Consider the following 24,929-nt stretch of genomic DNA (forward strand, 5'->3'; position numbering starts at 1 on the left):
AGACTATTGCAGAAATTGGAGTTCATTGGACTATAATAGTATTCTGGGATAGGCTCTCAGCTAAACAGATATTTCATTAGCCCACCCACATCCAATGAAAAAATAAAAAAGCCTCTTAAAGAACAAGGTAGGACCTGAGATGGTATCAGAATGCTGCTCTGGAGAGAAATTTGGATGTTCAAATATTCCTTCAGGCTAGGGCATATGAAATCCTCATTTCCCTAATCTCATTTTTAATGCTGGGCAGGTGAAGAGGTTCATAAATGCAAAAGGCAGTTAGTTGGGACATAGCTGTAAAGAAGCAGCAGCAGCCGCATTTGACTGAGCTATGACAGCCTTCTCATCTTTTTTAGTTTAGTTTACTTTTTAAGAGTGGGCGCTCTGGATAACATTTCCACTGGGGCAGGTGGAGAAAGCTTCAGAAGTGGGAAAGATCTGAAACCTCCTAAGAATAATCTCGAATTCCTAGAGAAGCTTTCTTTAAACTGCAGGGCTCATAACACAGATAGAGCAGCACCACTTTACCTCAAAGTAAGCACAACAGACCCTGGAAAGGAGAAAGGCCTGCCAGACTTGTCTGATGAAAGAACAGAAGAAGCAGATGTATATCTGAGTTCAGAATGAGGTTCACCTTAAAAAAATTCTCACACCTATGTAGTCACTTTACACACTATTTGAATATGCAATAATACAGAATTGTAGTTCCTCCCAGTTCCTCAGAGGATGCAGGGCTTAGTGCAGGTTATATTGCTCTGAAGACTGTTTTTCTCCATCAACTTTCATGACTGCCATACTTACAGGGGTAGAGGAAAATTGAAAGTAGCAGTAATGACTTTTTCTCCACCAACCCCAACCTTCATTCCTAACTGTAGGGAAAATTGTGAGAAGGAACTTTTTCAAGGGAGGAATAGAGAAAATTTCTGTGTGTATTTTCAATACCATTTGAGACATAGTGGGTTATTTTTGGTTCCTTGCTAATTTTGTATTCGCTCAAGTTATTTTAAAATTATAAAATTGTTTAAATCTTTTTAAAATGTATTTGTCCCATTCATTTGGGTTTTTAAATGTATAAATCCTCCCCTGTGAGAGTATATTTTCATTTGAGCTTTCTATGGTGTAGGCACTTCTACTGCTGACTTGGATACATCGCATCGGATAGGTGAGTGGCAGCCTGTAAATCCCCTCCCTCCCCCGAACAGTCTGCACAGCTGCTTGGAGGGTGCATGGCGAACTTTCGTGATGGTAGTTGCGGGTTCTGGCAAGCTGGGGTAATGGATTTTTTGAACAAATGGATAAGGAATAATCAGGGCCTGTACCAGGTGTAGGGGTCCACCTGGGATGAGATTGAGGAGATGGCGGAGGTTTTGGGAGTGCAGGAAAAAGAGAATGGTATTACAAGGTTTGTGTGCTGGGATGGCATGCTGGGTAAAAAGGGAAGCCGACCTCCTTCAACACATTAAGGATTTGGAGAGGACTGTGGATCAGCAACAGATTTTAACAGAAAAATCTGTGTTAGTGGTAGAGGTAGCGGATTTGAAGGCATGGGATGCTGCATGGACAGAGAAGTCTTGTGAGGCAATGTGGCGAGAGAGGGATGAACTGCTTGGGAGGGGAGGAGACTGAGGCCACGTCCAGACTACCCGCCGTATCGGCGGGTTAAAATCAATTGCTCGGGGATTGATATATCGCGTCTAATCTAGACGCGATATATCGATCCCCCAGCGCGCTTATATCGATTCCGGAACTCCATCAACCCCAACGGAGTTCCGGAATCGACACGGAGAGCTGCGAACATCGATCCCGTGCGGGGTGGACGGGTGAGTAATCCGATCTTAGATATTCGACTTCAGCTACGTTATTCACGTAGCTGAAGTTGCGTATCTAAGATCGATTTCCCCCCCCCCAGTGTGGACCAGCCCTTAGAGGAGGAATTGTATCAATGTAAACATGGGGGCAATGAACTTGGGGACCCCCGCTAATGGAACTGAAGGAGACACCTCCACCACCCTACCCTGAAAATACACTGTACCCACCACTGCCAGTGGGCATTGTAAGCTGGTGATCCACAGTTACAGCCCCTGTGAAAGAGGCTACTCAGGAGGAACTGCAGGAGGCAGAAATAGTGGCCCCAGTTGCAGGGTGGGGGGACCATGCCCCACAAGTAGTAGAACAGGCAGAAATCTGCCTCTTGTCCCTGAAGGACAGGGAGGCAATATTGGGCCGTTTGGGAAAGGTACCCTGGGATGATTGGGATCAGTTTGTGCTGTGGCTAGTGGAGGTGAGCAGGAAGATGGAGGGTCTAACTCGTGAGGACCAGGTGATCATATGGCATTGTCTTTTGGGATGGGGCACCTTGGGAATCAATGTGGCAGGACTGGCACACCCATTTCTAATCCCTGGACAGGTGGCAAAACAGTTGTTTGGGGTGTCCTCTCGTACTATGAGGATGACTAAGATGAAGTGAATCCCTGGGGAAACAGGGCGGGATACACTTAATTGCATACAGGCATGGCACGGTGCTGGGTGGATCCCCTGGACAGTCCATAGGTGATACTCCAGACAGGGGCACCAGGACCTGGTGGGGGTGTGGAGCAGGGTAGGGGTGTAGAATTGCTGGAGAAATGGTTGGAGCTGAGCGATCTGCAGTTTCTGGGGCATTTAAGGTTGCAGCATCCTGAACTTGCTCCCAATCAGCTACCTTAGTTTCTGGAACAGGCAGGTGTGTGGAGGCAGATGCATCGCAGGGAAAGCCAGTCCATGTTATTACTGCAGAGAATCAGTACATGGTGGAAAGGAGTTGTTCAGTCCAGAGGGGAGGATGTAGAGGGAGAGGTCGTGGCTTTGGGGGGTCAGTCAGGGACGATTGGGAAGCTATAGAGCAACAGATCCAGAGACTGAAGGCTAAACTGACTACCCAGGATCTTACCAGATTGGGGGAAAGTGACCCCAGAGGTCTGGGGCCTGGGACTGCCTGAAATGCCAGGCACACAATTTTGCTTGAAGACAGGAATGTGTTCAGTGCCAGGACCCCTGGTCCCCCTGTAAACCAGTGAGAGGGACAGAGGTGGCTTCTGCGACTTAGGGGCACCCTGGGAGGCATCCTGTCCATGTTCTCAGTTTAGGACATGACGCATCTGGTCACCCCACGCTCCAAGCGCAATCAAAGGGAGTCCCATGAGGGATTTTTTGATACACACTGGAGCAGCCATCAGCTTAACTACATGGGGGCAGGGGAGACCCTCAGAAGGAACTCTGGCAATTGTAGGGGCAACGGGAGGAGAGACACAGTTAACTCTGAGGTGGTGACAGATCAAAGGAATCTGGAGGGAAGGGGAGATTATGTGGGGTTGTAATGATATGCTTAATCTGTTGGAGGCAGGAGATTCACACAAACTAAGACTTGTACTGGATTTAGCCAAACGAGTGTGTTTACTGGGGCAGACGCAGGATGGTTAGGGCTATACCATTCCTATGGGGATAGCCACTATGATCATTAAAGCGGCACATGCCCTCCCACCACCCCCGGCAGGGTGGGAACACATTCCTCTGTAGGCTAAGGACAACCTGGATTGTGGTAGGGGCACCATGGAGATACTGCTAGAAGGAGGGGACTCTCCTGCACAGAAACAATATCCTATTCCTCGGGAGGCATTGGCAGAGGTGGGGGCAACTACTGGGGAATTGGAACAGAGGGGATTGATTAGAGTGGTCGCATCCCCTTGTAATGCTGCTGTGTGGCCAGGGAGAAAGCCAAAGGGTACCTGGCGCCACACTGTGTATTACAGGGCACTAAATGCTCTGGCCAATTCACCAGCCTCAGTAGTGGCAGCATACCCTGAAGTGCTAGCCCATATTGGACCCCAAACAAATTTTCACTGTTTTGGACCTAGCTAATGGGTTTTGGTCTCTGCCACTAGCTACCTTGTGTCAGTATAAAATTGCATTCACATGGGAGGGCAGACAATTCTGCTGGACAGTCCTACCCCAGGGATACTGAGACTCTCCTGCAATTTTTCACAGATACTGAGACAGGCTCTGGAGGGAGTGGATTCAGCAAGGTGCATACAATATGTAGACGACTGGTAGAGGAGGAAGACAGGAAACTAACCGAGCAGGTCCTGCAAGCTTTGGCAAGAGCTGGGTTGAAGGTCAATGGGCAAAAGGCTCAGATGGGACAGACAAGAATGACCTACTTAGGAGTGGAAGTGTCCCAGATGAGAAGGGAAATCAATAAGAGACGGGTGCAATTGATCCAGTCCCTGCCACTGCCTACGAATGTTAAAAGCTTGCAAAGTTTTCTGGGTCTAACTGGATTTTTCAGGGATTTTGTGGCCAATTATGCAGAAATAGCCCAGCTTCTATATGACCTAACCTGAGCCTCAATTTGAGCGTGGTCAGAAGAGTGTACTGAGGCAGTGAGAGTACTAAAGGAAAACGTGGACAGTGCTCCAGTGCTGGCCTCCCCAGATGGGGAGAAACTCTTTTATCTGTACCCTTTGGTATCTGACACTATCATTGGTTATGCGTTAACACAGGAATATGGAGCAAAGAACAAACCTGTGGCCTTTGCCTCTCGACTTTTGAGTGCTGTGGAACTGAAGTATGGATGGTGTGAAAAGGTGCTGTTGTGCACCTACTGGGGGATAGGGAAATTCAAATACCTCACTGGAATGCAGAAGGTAATAGTTCAATCTCATCATGACCCCCTGCGGCTGCTAAACATGCATATTATCTTACAGGGACAAGTATTGCCAAATGGTTGAGGCTCTACAAGCAGAAAACATTAAAGCAGAAGTGTTAAAGGAACCCATAGTCTGGGTAGCCGGATTACATCTGCCTAGCACCCCACACCAACATGAAGCCAGGCCAGGTAAAACCCCAATCAGGTAAAGGAGGGGACACTGGTATGGTTTTTAGATGGAAGTTGTAGGTACCGGGGGGGACAGAAAGCTGCAGGCTTAGCTGTTGTGGGAATCAAAGAAAATGAGATAGTCAGCACCATTGGTTTCTCACTAGAAGCAAGGTCAGCTCAGAAAGCAGAACCGGCAGCCTTGTGAACAGCTCTAAATGGAGTGGATCCCAAACTTGAGCCAGAATATTGGGTGGTGGTAGATTCAGATTATGTATTTCGTGGGGCCACATTAATGCTGAGATGGTGGGTGGATAATCATTTCGGGGCAACAGACGGCTCCACAATCAAGCACGCTAACTGGTGGAAGCGAGTGGAGGAGCTGTTTTACATGGCTCAATGTGGTAAAGGCACAAAAGAAAATAGGACCCCTAAGCAAAGGGAATAATCAGGCTGATGCAGAGGCCAAGCGGGCTGCAACAGAGGCACCCCACTTGTCCTAGGAGCCAGAAGACAGTGTGCCTGTAGCATTGATAACAAGAAGTGGGGTGGATACAGATCGGGGAGGATGAATTTGAGAGTTGGAAGAATCTGACCCAGGACTGGCAGGCATCATGGAACTTGGGGACAGGCATGTGCCAAAGGTAGAACTAATGGAAGGGATTTGGTGTGTCTTAACAGCTGAGGGACCAGTAAGGCCAGGGCTGTCCTTACCCATATGCAAAGTATGCAGCTGCTTAGAGCACCAGGAAACTTGGGGCACCAAATTCCCTGGTGCCCTGCGCAGCTGTGTACTGCTCTGGCCCCTGCCCTGCTTCTTCCCACTCCTGCTCCACCCCAGCCCTGCCCCCACTCCACCCCTTCCCCAAAGCCTCCGCCATGCTCTACCCCCCCCGCCTCTTCCTTCTCCTGCTTCACCCCAGCTCTGCCCCTTCCTGCCCCTGAGGGTTGCAGCAGGGCTGGGCCTGCACTCATTGGCAGTGGGAAGTGAAGGGACCCAGTCCCAGCTGTGCCACTGGTGAGTGCTGGGGGTGGTTCCCCTCTGCCCCCCAAGCCAGCCCCCCCGCCCCCGCGGAGCCTGGGGTCCCACACCACACCCTCACGGAGGGGCTGCGGAGGGCCCCAGAATAGCTATGGACGGCCCTGAGTAAGGGTGTGCCCTCAGGGAAGCTGGACGGCTTTCTTAAGCTGGGTGTGTGGGAGCATGGCAGGGGACACCCCGGGTTTGAGGAGGCACTAGGAACTTTAAAAAGATTGTTCTGGTGGCCAGGAATGACAGCTGATTTAAAATCACATCTGGAACGTTGTTTGGACTGTACCAGGTACAACCCACCTCACACAGTGCTAAGGGGAGAATTAATGAGACAAGCTCCAAGGGGACCTTGGGAAAGAATACAAATTGACTACACAGGACCCCTACCACCAGATCACAGAAAAAACCAATTCATGTTGGTAGTAGTGGATGCTTTCAGCAGGTGGGTGGAAGCTTTCCTCACAAAGTATCAAACTGTCCTGGTAACTGCTGAAATACTGGTAAATGAGGTATTCATTCGCTGTGGGGTCCCCAACGTGATTGACTCAGACCAAGGAGCTGCTTTCGGGTCAGATCTGTTAAGGATGCTATCAGCCCTCACTGGAGTCACATAATTGTTCCATATTGCTTATCACCCACAGGCTGTGGGGCAGATGAAACACATGAACCTCACCATTAAAAATGAGCTAAGAAAGGGAGTGGAAATGGGAGGGAAAAAACTGGTCACAGTTACTGCCCTTTGGCTTAATGAGAATAAGGGCCCGAGAATCAAAGGGCACAGGATTTTTTCCATATGAGGCTCTCATGGGAAGGCCCATGGAATGGTTGGAAAATCTATTTATCCCAGTACCTGGGGAAGTCACTACACACGGCTTAACACAAGAATGGATTTTAACTTTAATCGACCATGTAAAACAGGTACAGCAAGCAGTGGCCTGCTGAGACGAGCAAGGAGCAGCAAGGAGAGTCAAAGCAGGGTATGACGTGCTCGGGGAGCGTGATCTACCCATGGTGGGAGATCTAGTGATGTACAAGAATCCAGGTCACCACCATCCATTCCCAGCTTCTAAATGGAAGGGCCCCTCTCTTGTCCTTGACCAGTTAGGGCTCAGTCTGCTATTATTGGGTACAGAGAATGGAGGACAGGAGTGGATTCACTGCACACAAATAAAAAGGTACAAACAGGATGTTGGAAAGAGGATGTGTAAATTTTGTTATGTATGTATTTCAGGTTAATTCAAAAAGAAGAAAATCATGAAAATTCCCTGGCCCTGAATGAAACAATTATTAGTGCTAATCACAATTGTCACATTTACAAATTCTAGTCATCTCCCACGATGTGAAGTGTCAAAAGGAGGAAACACATGAATGGCTACTCATGCAACTTGTGGTAATAAAGCTAATGAAGACTGTGAAAAACTCCCCATAGAAAGATGTCCCACTAATACTCCAACAGGAATTTGGCAGTGTCAGTATATGGTTTATAGATTAGATAGGGGAATCACAACCCAATGGAGAATATCAAATTTATCAGGAAATATTGCATGGTACTCCCTGGGTGCGGCCATGATTAATGATAGTGGAAAACACAGTTACTCAGCTATGTGGTTTGTTACAGAGGGTCCAAAGAATATAACCGTCTGGTCTCCTGCAGCAAATGAACCCTCTTGGGAAAATACGGTCCCACATTTAGGGTGTGATGTTACCATATGTAACCACAATAGTACTTCCATGGAAGATAATCCCTGCAGGTGTGATTGTTATGTACATATTACATTGGGTGTAAAATCCCCTTTCACTGGGTGTATGATGAGTTAACCATTTTATAGAATGTAACCCTATTGGTGATATGGATGCCAAGTCAGAAGAATCCAAATTTAAAGTGGCCACAGCCTGGAGCCAAGAATATTCATCGACGAACAAATGTATGGAAGCCATTGTGTGAGCAGGTGCAGCAGCACTTCTTAATGTATCCTTTCACTCTATTACATGGGTGGTATGCTCCGAGGAATGGTGGGTGGACCAAATTAATCCTAATTGTAGTATGTACATAAAAGGATTGAAACAGCAATTCAGTTGGTGGGTGAGGGGACACACCTGGAATCGTCGTTGAAAAGGGGTTTGTGGGCAGCCGGGAACACGATGCTGGGTACATGGATCTGGGGGATGAGCGGGTAACCAAACAATTAGTAAGCCAAAATGTGAGATTTCAACAACAAATTAATGAATTAATGACATAGCAACTATCGGCAGTTGCTACAGGGTGGCGCACAGCGGTAAAGTTGCAGTTAACTCATTGGGCAGGGGACCTCGTGAAATGGGTGGGGGATGGCTTCAGAAGATTAACATGGGGAGAAGTGCGTGTAAGTATTCAAAATACTCAGTTAATAATGTTAATGGATTTTATAAGAGATGCTTGGTCAGAACATTGGCCTTCAGTATTAAATCGGGAGGCTAGCCCGTATTTATCCACAATTGCAAAAACATACCCATCTACCTGGAAAATAACATCTCCAACCTGTGGGGACAGTTCTTGTATAATTGTTACTGATACCATGGGAAGGAAATGCAAATAAGGTGGTCCTCTTGAGCTCTATGGGAGTAAGTAGGGAAGGGAGAGTCTGTTGGGAGCCACTAAGAAATAGGTGGGGGAGTGGAATGGGGTTAAATTGGACTGTCATCACATTAAACAGTTGTATATTTAGAGAAGGAATATGGAGGAGCAGGATCAATGGCCTATTGCAAAGGGGGGGCATTTGGGGTAATGTATATGGGGTATGGTGTATTCTGTTGGGAATGTATGCAGTCCTGCAATATAACACTAGGCAGCAAAATCCTTCCAGTATATGACCAAATTATGAACTTCTATACACTGCCATCTGGACTGTGGTGCACCAATGGATAAGTGGACTTAATTGTTGTAAACAATCGAACCAGCACCTACTACCCCATGCCGTATCAAGTAGTTGAATTGGTTTAGACAATACCAAATTTCACCGTAGATATTTAATGGATACAATAGAGATACGAGTACACAAAGATTACAAGACCAACTTGCTGCAAGCACCAACAGCTGGACACACTTACAGCCAACAGCCACTAATTATAACTTATAAATAATGAAGTCCCCCACTCGTGTACTGAACAACCCAGGCCCAACCTTATCATGCCCTCTATGATGGGAAGTCTGGAACACTAATTGGAATACGTGTGGTATGCCCATACAAAAGAAGGTGCAGGGCATGGTACTACACAAAGGGCAGTGGGACAGATTGAATATAGACACCTTCCACCTTGATGCCTGGCCCTATCAGGAAGTGTGTTGCCATATGTCCTAGGCTTTTCCAGGGATACCTGGGCAGCAGGACCCCAAAAGGAAAAAGAAAAAAAAGTGGTGCAGTGTTAGGATATAGATAGTCAGTCCTGTCTGTAAAGGCCTATACTTTAAGAATTTAGGTATATGTTTATCATTTAGCGACTTATAGAGGTATGAAAGAATCAAAATCACTGTCTGCCTGCGTAAGGGCCTTCTCTCACTGACAGTCTGAGAAAGTAAGCTGGGATTTGAAAATAAGGAAAAAGGAACTTGGATTTAAGCTTGCTGGACGTTCACCCCAATAAACATCAACAGACTTCAGGTATGTTGCTCTGTTCACACAAGAAGGACTAGGGAAGGGGGAGTGTGAAGGAATAAGCCCTCTAACACCATTGTTTGAAACAGACCTTAAATTCTATGTTTACTTGGAGTACTTCTTTAAGGGGATGAAATCACATGCATCTTACAAAATGGGATAACCTACTTTTGATTTTGTTTACCAGTTTTAGCCTGTATTTTAAAAAGGAATATACTGGAAGCAGTCCTGCAGGTATCCACCTGAAATACATAATTGCATATCAGATTCAAACTAATATGCATATTGTAAGGAGACTATGATAGATATTCTGAAAGTGAGACAAACTGAATAAATAACCATAAATGCCAAGATTTCAGCAACGGCAATAGTTTTACTTTTCCTAGGGCTTGTAGAGGGTGTCGTGTTTGGGGTGATGGCTAATAGTTACATGTTTTCCCAGTCAAAGCAAGTAGAACTCGGCATATAGATGTTCGATTATTGTTGTGGCATATGAATCTACTAGCGAACCATTACATTCAATCATCCATTTCAGCAAAACTGGATGCAAGGAGTATTATTAGTGCAACTATACTTTGAGATTACACAACACTGTGCACCGATATGAGATTTTAATGCACGGAAAAACCTGTTTTGGCACTTCTCTCCCCACAACAGAGACATGAATATCTAGTACTTGCGTTGGTATGAAGTGGATTTACTGTTCTTTCAACAAGATAACTGTTCCCCTACTGTTAAGCTAAAATTTTAACTAGCATCTGCTCTGTTAAGAAGTCAATAAACTTAAAATGTGTGTCTTGCTGACAGCTCTATGGGTAAAAAACATCACAGTCATGCTAAACTACTTTTAGAAGGAATAACAACCAGCAGCAGCCAAATTCAAATAACTTTATTTCAACGTACATGAACTGAAACAAAATATAATTGAGATTTACAGACTTAAGAGAAATATATTGCTGGGCTGGCCCATTGGCAAGTGTTCTTCACTACTAAGCAGTGAGAATGATTAGATTTCCAGTCTTCACCTTGCTTGTTGGGCCAAAAAGGAGCTGGAAGTGCCACAGACGCTTATTCCTCAAGAGGACTTGCATTGCTCTGCAATTAAGAACTAGTGTTTATGAACACGGAAGAAGAAACTCATCCACTCTTCAGCTAGATAAACTAAACTCCAAGCTAGCCTCAGAGCTTCAACGAGGAGAGAGAGAGAGAGAGAGACCTCTTCTGAAAAAAGACATCTATTACTAAAATCCTACTTCACTTTTGCTATTGTGGAAATTGCAGCTTTCGAATATTAGGTTTCCACTGCAATTTTGTTTTAGTTTCTTTCCACAGTCCACAATTTTGCATACGGTTGAGGTTTGCAACACACATTTTCCCAATTAATACATTAAATTATCTTCAGTTCTACAGTGTTTTCCAGAGTTAGCAGAGACAGCAAAGCAATCACTATTGATCTTGCCTAATTCTGTGGATGCTGAGCATACAGTATCTCAGTATGGACAAGTCTTGACAAAGCAGACAGGGCATGAAGAAGACCACTATAGCCGGGCATACTGCACTAACAGTCAATGCCTGTAATATGTAAATGGCTAAAGTGACAATTTGATTTCTACAGCAGTTGTGTTAAGACTTTTAGTTTTCTGAATTTTATATTGTACCGGTTACTTTTTTTTTTTAAATGAATGTAATATAGGTGCAAAATTTGCAAGCATAATATAATAGTTGAGTTGTTTATATTGTAGGTCTACTGTGGCTTTTCCAAATTACTGCTTTTAAAAAAGGTCCACTACTACTTTTCTGCAATTGTCCATGTCTTATCTGTAACTAGGCCATAATTATTTAAAGATCATCTCGCGATTCAGGTAAAGTCTTATATATTACTGAAGAGCAACAGTGCAATAAAACATATTTCACTGCATCAAATTAAAAACAAACTCTGTCCCTCATGATGTTCTTATCCTACCTAATCTTTTGTATAAGCATCTGCTCTAAAATTCACAACCACAGAATTTATATTACATAACCCTGCAAGCAAGGTGGTTTCAGTACACTTGTTGCAGCTGAACCAGCAGGTAATAGCACACATCAACATGTGGTATACATACTTGGTAAATGGGAAATTTTGCCAATTTACTTGAAAATTTACAAAAGTTAAGACTGTTTTACAATTTATAGTCCAATGTAGTTAAGTTAGTCAATGCTACACTATGGCACTATAAGATAAGCAATGCTTTAAGATGCCCTACTCCGGAAACAGTTATTTGCAATTCTTGCATCTTTAGGTTTCCTTTATTGAAAATATGATAAATGGTATAAAATACTGAGATGCAAATTTTGGAAATGTTTTGAAATAACAGATTAAATTTATGGTCAGTTCCCAGTTGATACCTGGTTCAAAGGAGCTCAGATTTTCAACCTACTTCCAAAGACGAACAAATAGTTGGAATTTCTTTGAATGTGAAATCAGTTTATAAAATTGTACAGAAAAATGGAGTATTATGTGCAAACATATCGAAATCAATAGACTTTATAAAAACATTCCTAGAAATGTACCAGGCTTAAACAAAAAATGATATACAAAGATTTACAGCTGAGCTTTTAGTCGTCATCAGAATCTGAATCATATCTCTTTCCTCTGATAGTTTTCTTATCCAGCTTTGTGACAATGGTTCCAAATTTCTTTTGGCTCTGAAAAGGTGGGTCCATCAAGTTTCCACTAAAAAGAAATAATTTTTTTCTGTTTAAAGCGAAAAGGTAAAAATATATAAACAGACAGCAGCACAGACCCAGAGAAGCAGTTGGACAAATCTGTTTAACGAAAGAGGGGTTGGGATCAATAGTGGGTAGGAGGAGCATGTTCTTTCTATACCCTTAATCTCCCCCCCGCTCCAACCTAAAACCAGAGATTGCCAGAGAAAGTAAGACTAAGGCCTTGGCTACACTTGCAAGTTAGAGCGCATTAAATCAGCCCCAGGCGCCCTAACTCCTGAGGTGTCCACACTGGCAAGGCACTAAGAGCGCCTGGACTCTGCAGCAGGAGCGCTCCTGGTAATCTACCTCCACGAGAAGCATAGAGCTTCCTGCACCCTGGCTGAAATCCCTGGGTGTCAGTATGGACGACATGTTGCATTACTGCACTGTGATTGGCGTCCAGAAACATCCCATAATCCCTTGAAGTCAAGTAGCCACTCTGGTCATTGTTTTGAACTTGGCTGCAGGCAGGCGGATATCCCCTTTCAACGCTCCATTTCTGACAGCCAACTGCTTATCTGCTCCGGGACAAGGCAAACCATAACTGTGGAATGCTGCTGCTGCCCGGTCAGGCATTTGTGCGTGTGGGGGGCTGATGTCAGAGTTTCCCCCTGCTGCTGTCTGAACTTACAAGATAGAATGCTGACACACTCTCTGCCTCCCAAAACACACTGTCTCTCCCCCCACATATCCACAACATACTCCCTGTCACACTCCACCCTCACCCCCTGTCACATTCCACCCTCACCTCATTTAAAAAGCACGTTGCAGCTATTTGCAAACTGGGATAGCTACCACAATGGACTGCTCTCTGTGGCACTGCAAGAACTGCTAATCTGGCCACATCACTGCGCCTGCAGCTGACAGTGTAAACAAATGGCAGTGCTTTCCCTGCTGCTGTCTCCAAGGGCTGGTTTAACTCCTGGCGCTCTACATCTACAAGTGTAGCCATGCCTTAAGACAGCACGGTTGCACTCTCTTTCTTATGCAGCTGCCTCCTCTTAAGCAAGGTTCCTGAGGAGAGCTAGTCAGAAGCCCACAGAGCAGGACATGAGAGACTAGGATTCCAAAGTAGTGTGGACATACAGAGCCTTCACACAGATGGCTGTAGCCTACAGTGGATTCCTGGTGATCTGCAGGGTTTGTGGCTCATTTTGCAGAGGGAGGGCTAATGGAGAAACTCTGTAAGGAGAACCTAATACAGGTTTCCTCCCACCTCATCCCTTCCTCTAAGTTTTATCATGTGAGGAATGAGCCAGCCCATCATATTTACTAGAATCAAGACACTATAGCATTCACAGAATAGGTTCTCTCATATAAATTACAATCCAGCAAGTCCATTTGTTCCTCATTTGTTGACTCCTATTAATATATTCTCTTTGGCCACCCCCTCTCTGCTTGCTCGCTACTGGTGTGGAAGAAAGGGAAACGGAAAGAGGAAGCGGACATTCCCCCAGACACAGTTACAGATTAATGAAGTGCCTAAACAAAAACAGAGTTCTAGAAAGCCACTGAAAAAATACAATACTTAAGACTAGGAGTATGTTAACTATAGCTTAGCTCCCATGAGACTACAATATACTGTTCCCATTCCAAACAGTGGGCTTCTTTTTAATAATAATAATTGGAGAGATATATATCTCCTAGAACTGGAAGGGACTTTGAAAGGTCATTGAGTCCAGCTGCCTGCCTTCACTAGCAGGGCCAGGTACTGATTTTGCCCCAGATCCCTAAGTGGCCCCCTCAAGGACTGAACTCCTAACCCTGGGTTTAGCAGGCCAATGCTCAAACCACTGAGCTATCCCTTCCCCCTAAAGTAGAACGAGAATACATTCTACAATTTGGAGATTTAACATTCAAATAAATGCAGAGGAGTTTAATGGAAAAACTTTCCCTATTTTTAATAACTTAGCTTTAAAAAAGTCAAGAATATTAAAAGCAAAAGAAGGTACATTAATGTGATAACAAGGTTGACCTTTTAATCACAAATCAGTAAATTCAGATTGCAGATCCCACAATACCTTAATTCTACCCGTGGTTTTTACTATCGATGTCTTTCCATTAATGTGACAAAACACAAGGCTATGTGACAGTTCTTTGCAAATGCAACATAATAGAAATCATTTGCACTTTTTTCAGTAAGAGACTTTTTAAAGTCAAATGATATTTAACCTACATTTTGCTATCACCTTGGACAGGCACATGCCCCATACTCAGCTAAACAGTGCAAGCGTGAAGATATACCGTAAAGACTGAATTGGTTTAGAAAAGGCTGGGCCTTCAGCTGACTTATTAAGAAGCAGCTGTAAACAGAGTGGGTGGGAACTGGTTATCCTAAAGCCCAAATGCCTGAGCTTTGTTTGTTTTCACTAGTATTGGAAAAACTTCCTTTTCTCAGGAGCTTCCTGACAGGCCTTCCCTTTGTTTTCCTTGCCAAAGGTTTATTGCTGTAATAGTTGGATTATTAGCTCACTTTGGTCCTGGGCACACTAAACATCAACAGAATCTTCATGCAAAAAATGAATCTGTAAATATAACCCTCACACATTAACTTAAAAAACCAAATATATTCATTACCTGTAATTAATTATGTCTGAACATCCTAATCTCCATTCTAGGGTTTCTGTGGTAAAGTCATCCGTATTACCAAGATCAGTAAAGCCAACAATAAAATCTTGTGTTTTTCCATCTTTTATTAGTGCTAAAGTGGGAATTACTTTGATGCCCAATCTCTCGCACAGGAATGGAGATTTTTCAGCATTTAATTTCAGGAATTTTGTTTCAATGTGTTTTTTTGAAAGTGCTGCCAAATGCTTGTCTAATATCAGGCATCTGTGGGAAAAAAAATACTTATCAGTTAGGTATCACAAAGGCCATAAATCATTTAAGTCTACTTCAGTGCTGAATTCTTATTATTAAGGTCATATTTGAAGAATCAACATTACAGACATAACTTGTTACTTTTGGTTTTACTTTTAGGGAAAAATAAAATGTTCCAATCAGTTTACTAAATATTCAAGAGCTTCAACTTGCATTATCTGGATTTCAAGGTTATCAAAATAAGTGACTTGGCATTGTGGTTGGGGAAATTGGGATAACACGTTCCTTCCTTGAAGCCTCTGGCTGCTAGCAGTTCATAGGAAATGTTCTCATCTTTCATTAGGGCATGTTCTTGCTCACAGTCAAGTATTTGGGAATTCTGCTATTGAACTTCAACAGGAACAAGATCAGGCCCAAGTTTTTAAGAAGCAATTTAGTGAGATTTGTTCAGCAATTAACAATCACCACCAATTTTTTTCCTCTGCTACCAAGTTTTCCAATGACCCTTTTCTAGGGATAAACTCATTATTTCAAAATGAATTTTACCTAGTTCCATTACCTGGCATGGCTGTTCAGCTTAATATTAATGAACTGCCTGCCTCAAAGCTAAGCAACGATGATGTGAAGCAAAATGCTCCCCTAGAAATCCTGTCTACAGACTGTAGTGAATATTTTCAGATATCAATTTACTAAGCTGGTCAACATAATCATGTGATGTTATAAAATACGCCCCATGTTAAGTGTTTAGATGCTTATTTAGTTTTAGTAGAAACATGACTGATTGCAGGCCCCCCTGCTCTGTGAGATTTGACAGATCTGTTGATTTTAAAACCTCTATATTCAGTTTCACTTGCTGCTTTTAGAATAGTTGATTTACTTTTACACATTCTTAGCATCACAAGAGTCTCTTTAAAATAAGGTATTTACTGTACCTGAAGGTTGTATCTTTATAGAAATGGCAAACCACATTTTTACTCCCTTTGACTTCTTGAAAAAAGTCTCTCTCACTTGGGATTTCTCCATATTCTCCATGTCCTTTTGAGAGCCATTCCTAATGATGAGAAAGCAAAAAGTTAGTACTATGTTTCTTAATTGTATTTAATCTATTCTGAGAGCAATATTACTTTTAGAGAACTCCCTGACATGTTATAAAAATATATTTATATTCAATTAAAAAAAAAAAGACTGCCACCTGAAAGCTTGAATTTTTTTTTTTTTTTTTTTTTTTTTTTAAGAAAAGGAGGGGAAGGGGCAGGAGGGTTTTACTGGGAAACATTTGAAGTCAAACTACTTTTCCCTCTTCACCCCTTCTCCCCCTGCACAGTGGATGAAAAACCACTGGTTTGGACATGGCTGCTGGATTAATCTGCCGATTTTTTTTTTTTTGGTGGGATAGAAGAGGAGGAGGAGTCACTGCTTTGTTGAGAGCTGCAGTCCTTGTACAGAATACGATACGCTTCCATAGCATAACCTTCTACGAAGAATAGATTAAACTGCCAGTATTCAAGAGAGGATATAAACCCCAAAGTTCTTTCAACAATTTTGGGAGCCTCAAAGTTGCAATGTGGACTGCCCTCTTCAGAAAGCAATTGTACACTGAAAAAAATTCACCAAAGCATGACAGCTATCACAAAAAAAACTGCAACAACAACACAACACACATACAGAAAGCATGGCACAGCACACTTTGAAACCGATTTACTTTCAGTTGTCCCTATATAGAAAATGCAGATCAATACTGTATTTTTAAAACTTCTGAAACATGCATTAGCATCTCAACATTATAAAGGTCACCAGAGATGGCTTTACAACAGATAGATTAAGTATTTAGATACTCTTTAAAAACGACAATTGTATACAAACAAAAAGTCCTCAAACATCTAGGTTCAATCCAAATACTCCAACGTAAGCATGTTTTCCAGAACAACATGCTCGCAATTATACACACAAAAATGCATGCTTGTTTACAGTCACTGAATGCACAGTTACAATTTCACAAGGGAAAAGTTATAATGGGACATGTAAATTGCAGTAATTGCATGATTAGGTGTGCAGATGTGTGCCTGCAATTTTGAAAGTCTAGCCCTTTATAATAAAAATTACTTTGCACTCATTGGAGAAGGATTGAGTAAGCCAGATGTTTACAAGCGGTATATGCTTTTCCAAAGCTAAATTTCAAGTTGCCTATTTTTTAAAGTTAAAACAAAGCAGTTTTAACAAGATGCCAGTGCAAAAAAAAAAGTGTTACCCTAAAAAGGAGTGAATTGAATTAAAAGGAAGTCATAAATATCCTGAATGTTGTCCATGCTCATGGTGCCTAGTATAGCCTAATTATTTTGATTTTTTTAATCAAGAGACTACAAAGAAGAAGAAATAGAAAGAAAGTCAACAACAAACTAAACTGTTCTTCAAGGAAAATCAGCAATAGAGAGACAGACATGTTATATTATCAAAAAAATATGTTCAGGTCTACCTTGAGTCAGAACTATTAAGATTCCATATCCCTCAGCATTCCAGCCTAACAATGACAGATATTAGAAACATAAGAACAGCCGTACCGGGTCAGACCAAAGGTCCACGTAGCTCAGTATCTGTCTACTGACAGTGGCCAATGCCAGGTGCCCCAGAGCGAGTGACGCTAACAGGCAATGATCAAGTGATCTCTCGCCTACCATCCATCTCCATACTCTGATGACCAGAGGCTAGGGACACTATTTTTTACCTTTCCTGGCTAATAGCCATTTATGGACTTAGCCACCATGAATTTATCCCGTTCCCTTTTAAACATTGTTATAGTCCTAGCCTTCACAACCTCCTCAGGTAAGGAGTTCCACAAGTTGACTGTGCGCTGTGTGAAGAACTTCCTTTTATTTGTTTTAAACCTGCTGCCTATTAATTTAATTTGGTGACCCCTAGTTCTTGTATTATGGGAATAAGTAAATAACTTTTCGTTATCCACTTTCTCAACATCACTCATGATTTTATATACCTCTATCATATCCCCCCTTAGTCTCCTCTTTTCCAAGCTGAAGAGGCCTAGCCTCTTTAATCTTTCCTCGTATGGGACCCTCTCCAAATCCCTAATCATTTTAGTGCTAGAATATCTTTTTTGAGGTGAGGAGACCACATCTGTACACAGTATTCGAGATGTGGGCGTACCATGGATTTATATAAGGGCAATAATATATTCTCAGTCTTATTCTCTATCTCCTTTTTAATGATTCCTAACATCCTGTTTGCTTTTTTGACTGCCTCTGCACACTGCGTGGACATCTTCAGAGAATTATCCACAATGACGCCAAGATCTTTTTTCCGACTTGTTGTAGCTAAATTAGCCACCATCATATTGTATGTATAGTTGGGGTTATTTTTTCCAATGTGCATTACTTTACATTTATCCACATTAAATTTCATTTGCCATTTTGTTGCCCAAACACTTAGTTTTGTGAGATCTTTTTCAAGTTCTTCACAATCTGCTTTGGTCTTAACTATCTTGAGTAATTTAGTATCAACTGCAAACTTTGCCACCTCACTGTTTACCCCTTTCTCCAGATCATTTATGAATAAATTGAATAGGATTGGTCCTAGGACTGACCCTTGGGGAACACCACTAGTTACCCCTCTCCATTCTGAGAATTTACCATTAATTCCTACTCTTTGTTCCCTGTCTTTTAGCCATATTCAGCTGCATCCACCTCTCAAAGCCTAGTATTGGTCTCTACTATTCCCTTCACAACTGGAATGCCCTCTTTCCACCTCCTATCACTGCCCAGTTTTATAGTTTTTGAGGCTTGACCATACTAGGCAGGGAAACCCAATGGAATTCCCTATTTGCAGCTCAAGTTCCATACCGGTTGCTAAGAAGACCCAAGCTATGTTGCAAAAGATTTTTGGGAAACATCACGATCAATAGCTTAATGAGATGGTTGCAACAGCAAGGTAGGATCAATTCCTGCCCTTGCAAAAAGACATGAGCAAGTAAGTTTTCTTCACATACATCTCAAAGTCTTACTGGATTGTGAGAAGCCCCTTTGCAGAATGAGGCTAGGGGACCAGCCCTCTAAAGAGCTGGGAGAGGCAATGCATCATTCCTTTTGTAAAATGCCTCAAAACACAGAGAGGGAGGGACTTGCATACTACCACAAGAAGACTTCAAATGTTTAGAAGTTTGGAGGAGGAGGATCCCTAAAGTCTGCTGGCATGTGTGCATTACTGGTGTTTTCAGTCAAAAATGTTTGAGGTCTCAATCACCTGAATATGAACATAACCAAATCCAAATATCAGCTTATTTGCTTACCCTTCTCTTAATCCAGATTTTTTTTTAAATATACTTTTGTATAATTTTGATGTTACCAAACTGCTCTAAATCAAGGCCAAAAATTCAGATGTGTTAGACATGTTGTATTCTACGATTCTATGCCAAATTTCAGCCCAAAGCAAGTGTACTGCTATTCAACACCTACCCTCCCCGAGATTTTCTATCAAACACAAACAGAATCAACTATGGTAGTCTTTGCTATAGTGCATAAAGCATCTGATCCCATTCTTTGAAGTTCAGAATGTAAAATGCTGCCAGAAAATTACTTGTTTCTGCTGCTGGGATTTCTTTAGTGCTTCAAGCCTCCTTTCTTTAAGGCGTTCCAATTCATCTTCATCCATCTGGTCCAATTTCTGAATTTCAGCATCCAGCTGTTCTTCCACTACTTTAGTAGTCTGAAGCATTTGGTTTTCCAGAACTTTTGAAAACATTTCAACAGAAGTATCAGCAGCCATTCTTCTGGATATTCAATACACTCCTTGTAGCTGCAAAACATAAGACATGAAAGTAGAGATGAATACCATAAAATAATACCTATTTTAAGCCTTTAGTTCATATCCTGATCAAGCCAGTCTCTTATCTATAGAGTGCTGTGTAGCAAAACTGGGGGTGGAGAAAAGAGAGACAGTACCTATCCTATTAGGAACTAATATACAGACAGTTGTCTACAGAGTTGTAAATCCCCCTGAAGAAAATAATACTTACACCGTACACACGCAAGAGAACAAAGATTCCAGTCATATCCCATTCTCTGACTCCCTAGGCCAGCTGCTAAAATAGCACATTCAGCTTCTTGGAGAGGGAAGCCCAGATTCACAAAGGGCACTTCAGTCTCAGTTTTAGGCACCACTATGATCCTCAACACAAATGCCTGGCTTCCGCCTAACTCTGTAGGTGCCTAAACTCACCCAGTGACTAAGTTTTCAGTATAGAAGTTCCCTACATATATTTCTGCCTGTGGCCATGTGCACTGCTGCCTCCCTGTAGGTGTCTGGATACCTATCTCATGCCTAAGGCCTAGCTCAATCCATAAACCAGGGGAGACAGGCTCTCCTCTGCCTAACTCACCCGTAGGTCCTGAACTGGTAAGTGTGTGCAGAGGCTGCCTATTGCCACACAAAACAGCCTAGAGAAGAGTGGGAGGTGGAGCTCTCTTATAATCTTTAGCAGTGTGTTTAGGATACTTACACAAGATGTGAGAGACCCTTTGTTCAAGTCCCTCCTCTGCCCTATGAGGAGGGATCTGAACAGGGATCTGCCACCTGTCAGGTGAGTGAAAAACTGACTGCTTTGGGCAGCAGCATAGGCTCAATCTTTCTCTGTGGCGATCCTCCTTGTGTAGAATTTCAGACACACATCGTACCAGGAATAGGGAGAAAAATGAGCTGCAGGAATTCACTAAGTTTCCCCCCACAATACTCCATGTTTACTTTAGCTCTAGCGATGTAGAGCTGTGTGGTGCTTTTGTAACAGGCTCACAGCAGGGCGGGAACGAGACCACTCAGCTCAGGACCCGAACAGCCTGCAAGCCAGCAGCCACCTATTTGTGCTACAAAATGAGCCGGTCGCCTTAAGCCCCGTAGGGCTTAATTCCATCTACAGTGTAAGTAGCGAAGTGAAGCGCAACACCCGGCCCGGTGGGGCGAGAGCCGGTTCCAGAAAACGAGCAGCAGCGCCACTTCCCACCAGGGGAGGCGAGGCGAGGCGGGGGCGGTGCCTGACGTGCTATGGGCACCCCCACCCTCCAGCTGTTACCCCCTGCAGCTCCTGCCGAGTGCGGGGGGCGGTCCACCAGCTATAGGGCGACAGGGCCCCGAGCCAGGCAGCAGCGAAACACAACGTACTGCGCACGCGCGGCTCGCGCCCGCTGCAACAGCTGCGTTCACCGGCTCCAACGCCCCCGCCCCGGACAAACCGCCCGTGGCGATCCCAGCCCCAGCCCCAGCCCAGCGAAAGGAGCCCGCAGCCGGGCCCCTGGGCCGACAAGGGAAACGCGGCCGGACAGGACGCGCCGCTCACAGTCCCCGCCCCGCAAGCCCGGCGCCCCCTCACCCTGTCCCCGCGTGCCGGTCTCGCGGCCTCAGCTCGTGCCTGGCGGATCCGATGATCGTTCGCTCGCCTCGCACCAGGGAGGACGGTGGTGAGGTGAGAGGCCGCAGTGCGCATGCGCCTTCACGCCAGGACCCAGCACCACGGCGGCCTACGGAGAGGGCGCGAGACAAGGGCGGACGAGGGGCCCGCTGAGCGAGGCGCTCACTGCTGCTGCCCTGCGCCCCCTCTGGCCGGAGGGCGAACAGCGGCAACAGGCTCAAGCTCCCCGCTCCCTGCCAGGCCAGCCCCAGCCCGCCCCTGTACTGCCCCCTGCTGGCCAGCTCCAGGCTGACCCTCCTTACTGCCCAGCCCTAGGCTCGCCCCTTACTGCACCCTGCTGCCAAGGCCAGAGGAGGAAATTTCCAACCCGCTCCCTCCTCGAGCATGGGGGTGTGCACTGTACACAACAGAAAACAAGGGATGCTCTGATTCACTGGTGTGGCCCTGTGGTTAGAGCACAGAACAGGGAGTCAGACTATGGGATTCACAGCGCTGCCACTGAACTGCTACCTGCCTTGGGCAAATCGTTTTCCCTCACTGCACCTCCCCTCTCCTCTGTGTAAAACAGACACAACAGCGGCACCTTACGTCCCAGGCGTGATGTTTGTAAAGAACTTTCAGATTACTGGACAGCCAAGGAGAATCTCTGCCCTCCACCCTCACGAGACACACGCAGGTGCAGAGCAGAACAGTGTGCTGTGCGATGCCTGCTGGGGACTGTGGCCTGCTGTCTGTGGGTGCTGTGAGGCTCTGCTCTATTCCTTCAGGGTGGGGCTGGGGCTGGGGAGCCACCCTGAGGAATGGGGCAGGAGCTCCCGTCTGGGCTGGGGGATGGGTGTGAAGCACTGGGTGTGCAGGGACTCCAGCTAGAGTGGGGTTCCCCGTAGCTGGGTGATGCATCCATCCGTGGCCTTGTTTGGTGGGAGGGTGGGAGTGCAGCTCTGTGGCCTTGGGCTGCTGGTGTCAGGAGGAGCCATTCCTGGCTCTTTAGGCCGTTCATTAGGCCTGTGTCGTAATAGGCATCTCTTGACATCAGACATGGGGCCAAGTCTTTCCTCAGGCATCAGTGTATGATGCATAGGCAATAACCTTCTAGCCAATAAGGGTCACACTAGACTGTTTGTAAAATCCTGGGGAAATTGGGTGCAGCATGTTCAGCGATGCTTTCCGGTGAGTGGAGTAGTCACAACAGATCATTGCTTCTACCACATGACTTTAGTACGTCACTGACTATTCTAAAATCAAGATGGGATGTTTTTCTAAATGTGAAAGAGCAAGTTATATAAAAGGTATATATAATAATTGCTCTATTCTGTCATCTAGATTTTTTTTTACCCTGAATTGGAAATGTTAAACATATAGCATTCATTCTGACATATTTTACAACTTCCTGTTGTGTGATCCTTCCAGTAGACCACCATTTTACTGCTCTATCGCACTTATCTACAGACAGACATTGTCCCATTATGGTAGCCAGGAGGAGGCTGATTGGGAATTGTGAACCATATCACCATAACCTGCCCATTGGTTAGTGTCTGTCTGTTGTATTTTTGTGACTCCAAACGTTACATCTGAAACGATCCTTTAATTCTTTTCTTTAATCACAGTGGTGGTAATTTTGACACAGAGTAATGATAGTAATGGCTAGGGCAATCAGCAGGAGTGGTGTCTGTAGTTCTTAAATACTGACACTATATAATAAGATTCCAGGAATGTCACACTGTGGGAGTCAGTCTGAAGCTTATGTCTGTACAGTCAGTGTGAAGTGACAGAAGCAGCTACAAGCGTGTTGAGAGCTCTCTTTGTTCAGAATACCACCAGAATGAATCATCATTGGGTTTCACAGTTTATTACCATCCAGTTTTTAAGTTCTCAGCCATTTTGACTTAATTAATTATACCTGTGTGATGTACAGCTACAGTCATTCCATCATGGATATGCCATGCCAAGAGTCCTAGGCAGTTCCGATGTCAGAGGTAACTCGACCAATCACCACCCTTATTCTATAGCTAATTTGCAGGCAACAATTTTATTGGTAATTTAAGGGATAATGTACAATGATGGATTACTTGGCCCAACTGTCACACCTAGGCGCCCAACTGCCACACTGCAGCATGCACCCCTCATTCACCATCTGCACAAATCCACGCTACTCTTTTAGCACAACCACCAAGATGCAACTCAGCACAGCCACCCACATGACAGAGCCACTGTATATAACAAGAGTTGGCAATCTCTGGCACTCAGCTCACCAGGATAAGCACCCTTGCGGGCCAGGCCAGTTTTTTTACCTGCTGCGTTGGCAGGTTTGGCTGATAACGGCTCCCACTGGTCGCGATTTGCCGTCCCAGGCCAATGGGGGTGGCGGGAAGGCGCAGCCAGCACATCCTTCGCCTGCTCCGCTTCCCGCCACCCCCATTGGCCAGGGACTGCGAACCGCGGCCAGTGGGAGCCGTGGTCGGCCAAACCTGCCGATGCGGCAGGCAGGGTGGGTGCCAGGATGTTTCGCGCCCTAGGCGAAAACTCCACCTTGCACCCCCTCCGCCTAGCCCTGTGGCAGCTCTCCTCCCCCCTCCACCCTAAGCACCCCGCCATGGCAGCTTCCTCCCCCAGCTGTTTGGCACCGCAAGCCTGAGAGGGAGAGAAGCACAGTGAGGCAGCGTGCTCAGGGGAGGAGGCAGAGCAGAGGTGAGCTGGGGTGGGGAGCGGTTTCCCTGTGTGCCGCGCCCCCCCTTACTTGCTCCAGGCGGCCCTACCCGCGCACTGCTGCCCCAGGTCCCTCCGCCTAAATGCTGATGACGGCGGGGGTGGCCAAACATCCGGCTGCCGCGGTCGCCGCTGAAGGACCCGAAATGCCACCCCCCGAATGCTAGTGCCCTAGGTGACCACCTAGATTGCCTCATGGGTTGCACTGGCCTGGCGGCAGGTAAACCAACTGGCCCAGACCACCAGGCTGCTTACTCTGGCGATCCGTGTGCCAGAGGTTGCTGACCCCTGGTATATAATAACCCCAAATACATACAGCCCTTCACAGCAGCACACATCCCTCATTTGCCACCTTCACAAATCAATGCAGAATCCCCCAACACAAACCCCACAGACACAAGTGAGCACAACCAGAACACATAATAACCCCAAACATCACTCTGAAGCCTAGAATATCTGTTGTATGTGAAGCAATGGAAAGAACTACAAGCATGGCTGAAAAGTTTTTTTGTTCAGCATATCAGCAGGTTCAATCATCATTGCGATTTGTGGTCTCTTACCATCCAACTTTTAAGTTCTCAGCCATTTTGCCTTATTTACACTGTCACACATGACAAATTACACCTATGTGCCAGTAGAGGCTTTCAGCTACTAGTTGCTGTTTAAATGTGGGTGCTACTAATAAGAGCTTAAGAGTTTGATTTAAATTCTGGTACCATCAGGACTGGC

At 44.8% G+C, this 24,929-nt stretch overlaps 1 protein-coding gene across 2 annotated transcripts; it reads right to left on the reverse strand.

Moving 5' to 3' along the window:
• Positions 1-10,388: 10,388 nt before the first annotated feature.
• TXNDC9 (thioredoxin domain containing 9) lies at positions 10,389-21,602 on the reverse strand. Of its 2 annotated transcripts, XM_050922809.1 has the most exons (6): positions 21,456-21,602; positions 19,670-19,888; positions 16,018-16,136; positions 14,843-15,097; positions 12,103-12,230; positions 10,389-10,609 (listed from the first exon to the last, which is right to left on the reverse strand). In XM_050922809.1, exons 2-5 carry the CDS (start codon positions 19,856-19,858, stop codon positions 12,113-12,115), a joined length of 681 nt encoding a protein of 226 aa, XP_050778766.1. In that variant the 5' UTR covers positions 19,859-19,888; positions 21,456-21,602; the 3' UTR covers positions 10,389-10,609; positions 12,103-12,112. The 2 variants fall into 2 exon arrangements, with proteins under 2 accessions (XP_050778766.1, XP_050778757.1); XM_050922800.1 differs by having other exon boundaries at positions 10,389-12,230.
• Positions 21,603-24,929: the final 3,327 nt, after the last annotated feature.

This window comes from Gopherus flavomarginatus, chromosome 1, assembly GCF_025201925.1.
Source record: "Gopherus flavomarginatus isolate rGopFla2 chromosome 1, rGopFla2.mat.asm, whole genome shotgun sequence".
NCBI classification, from domain to species: Eukaryota; Metazoa; Chordata; order Testudines; family Testudinidae; genus Gopherus; species Gopherus flavomarginatus.

Excerpts from the sequence above, each read along its gene's own strand:
- TXNDC9 (XM_050922809.1), bottom strand. The coding sequence starts at position 19,858 with ATGGCTGCTGATACTTCTGTTGAAATGTTTTCAAAAGTTCTGGAAAAC. Across the intron at positions 16,137-19,669 it reads AATCCCAGCAGCAGAAACAA|GAATGGCTCTCAAAAGGACA; the intron begins GTAATTTTCTGG and ends TCTCATCATTAG. Across the intron at positions 15,098-16,017 it reads TATAAAGATACAACCTTCAG|ATGCCTGATATTAGACAAGC; the intron begins GTACAGTAAATA and ends TTTTTCCCACAG.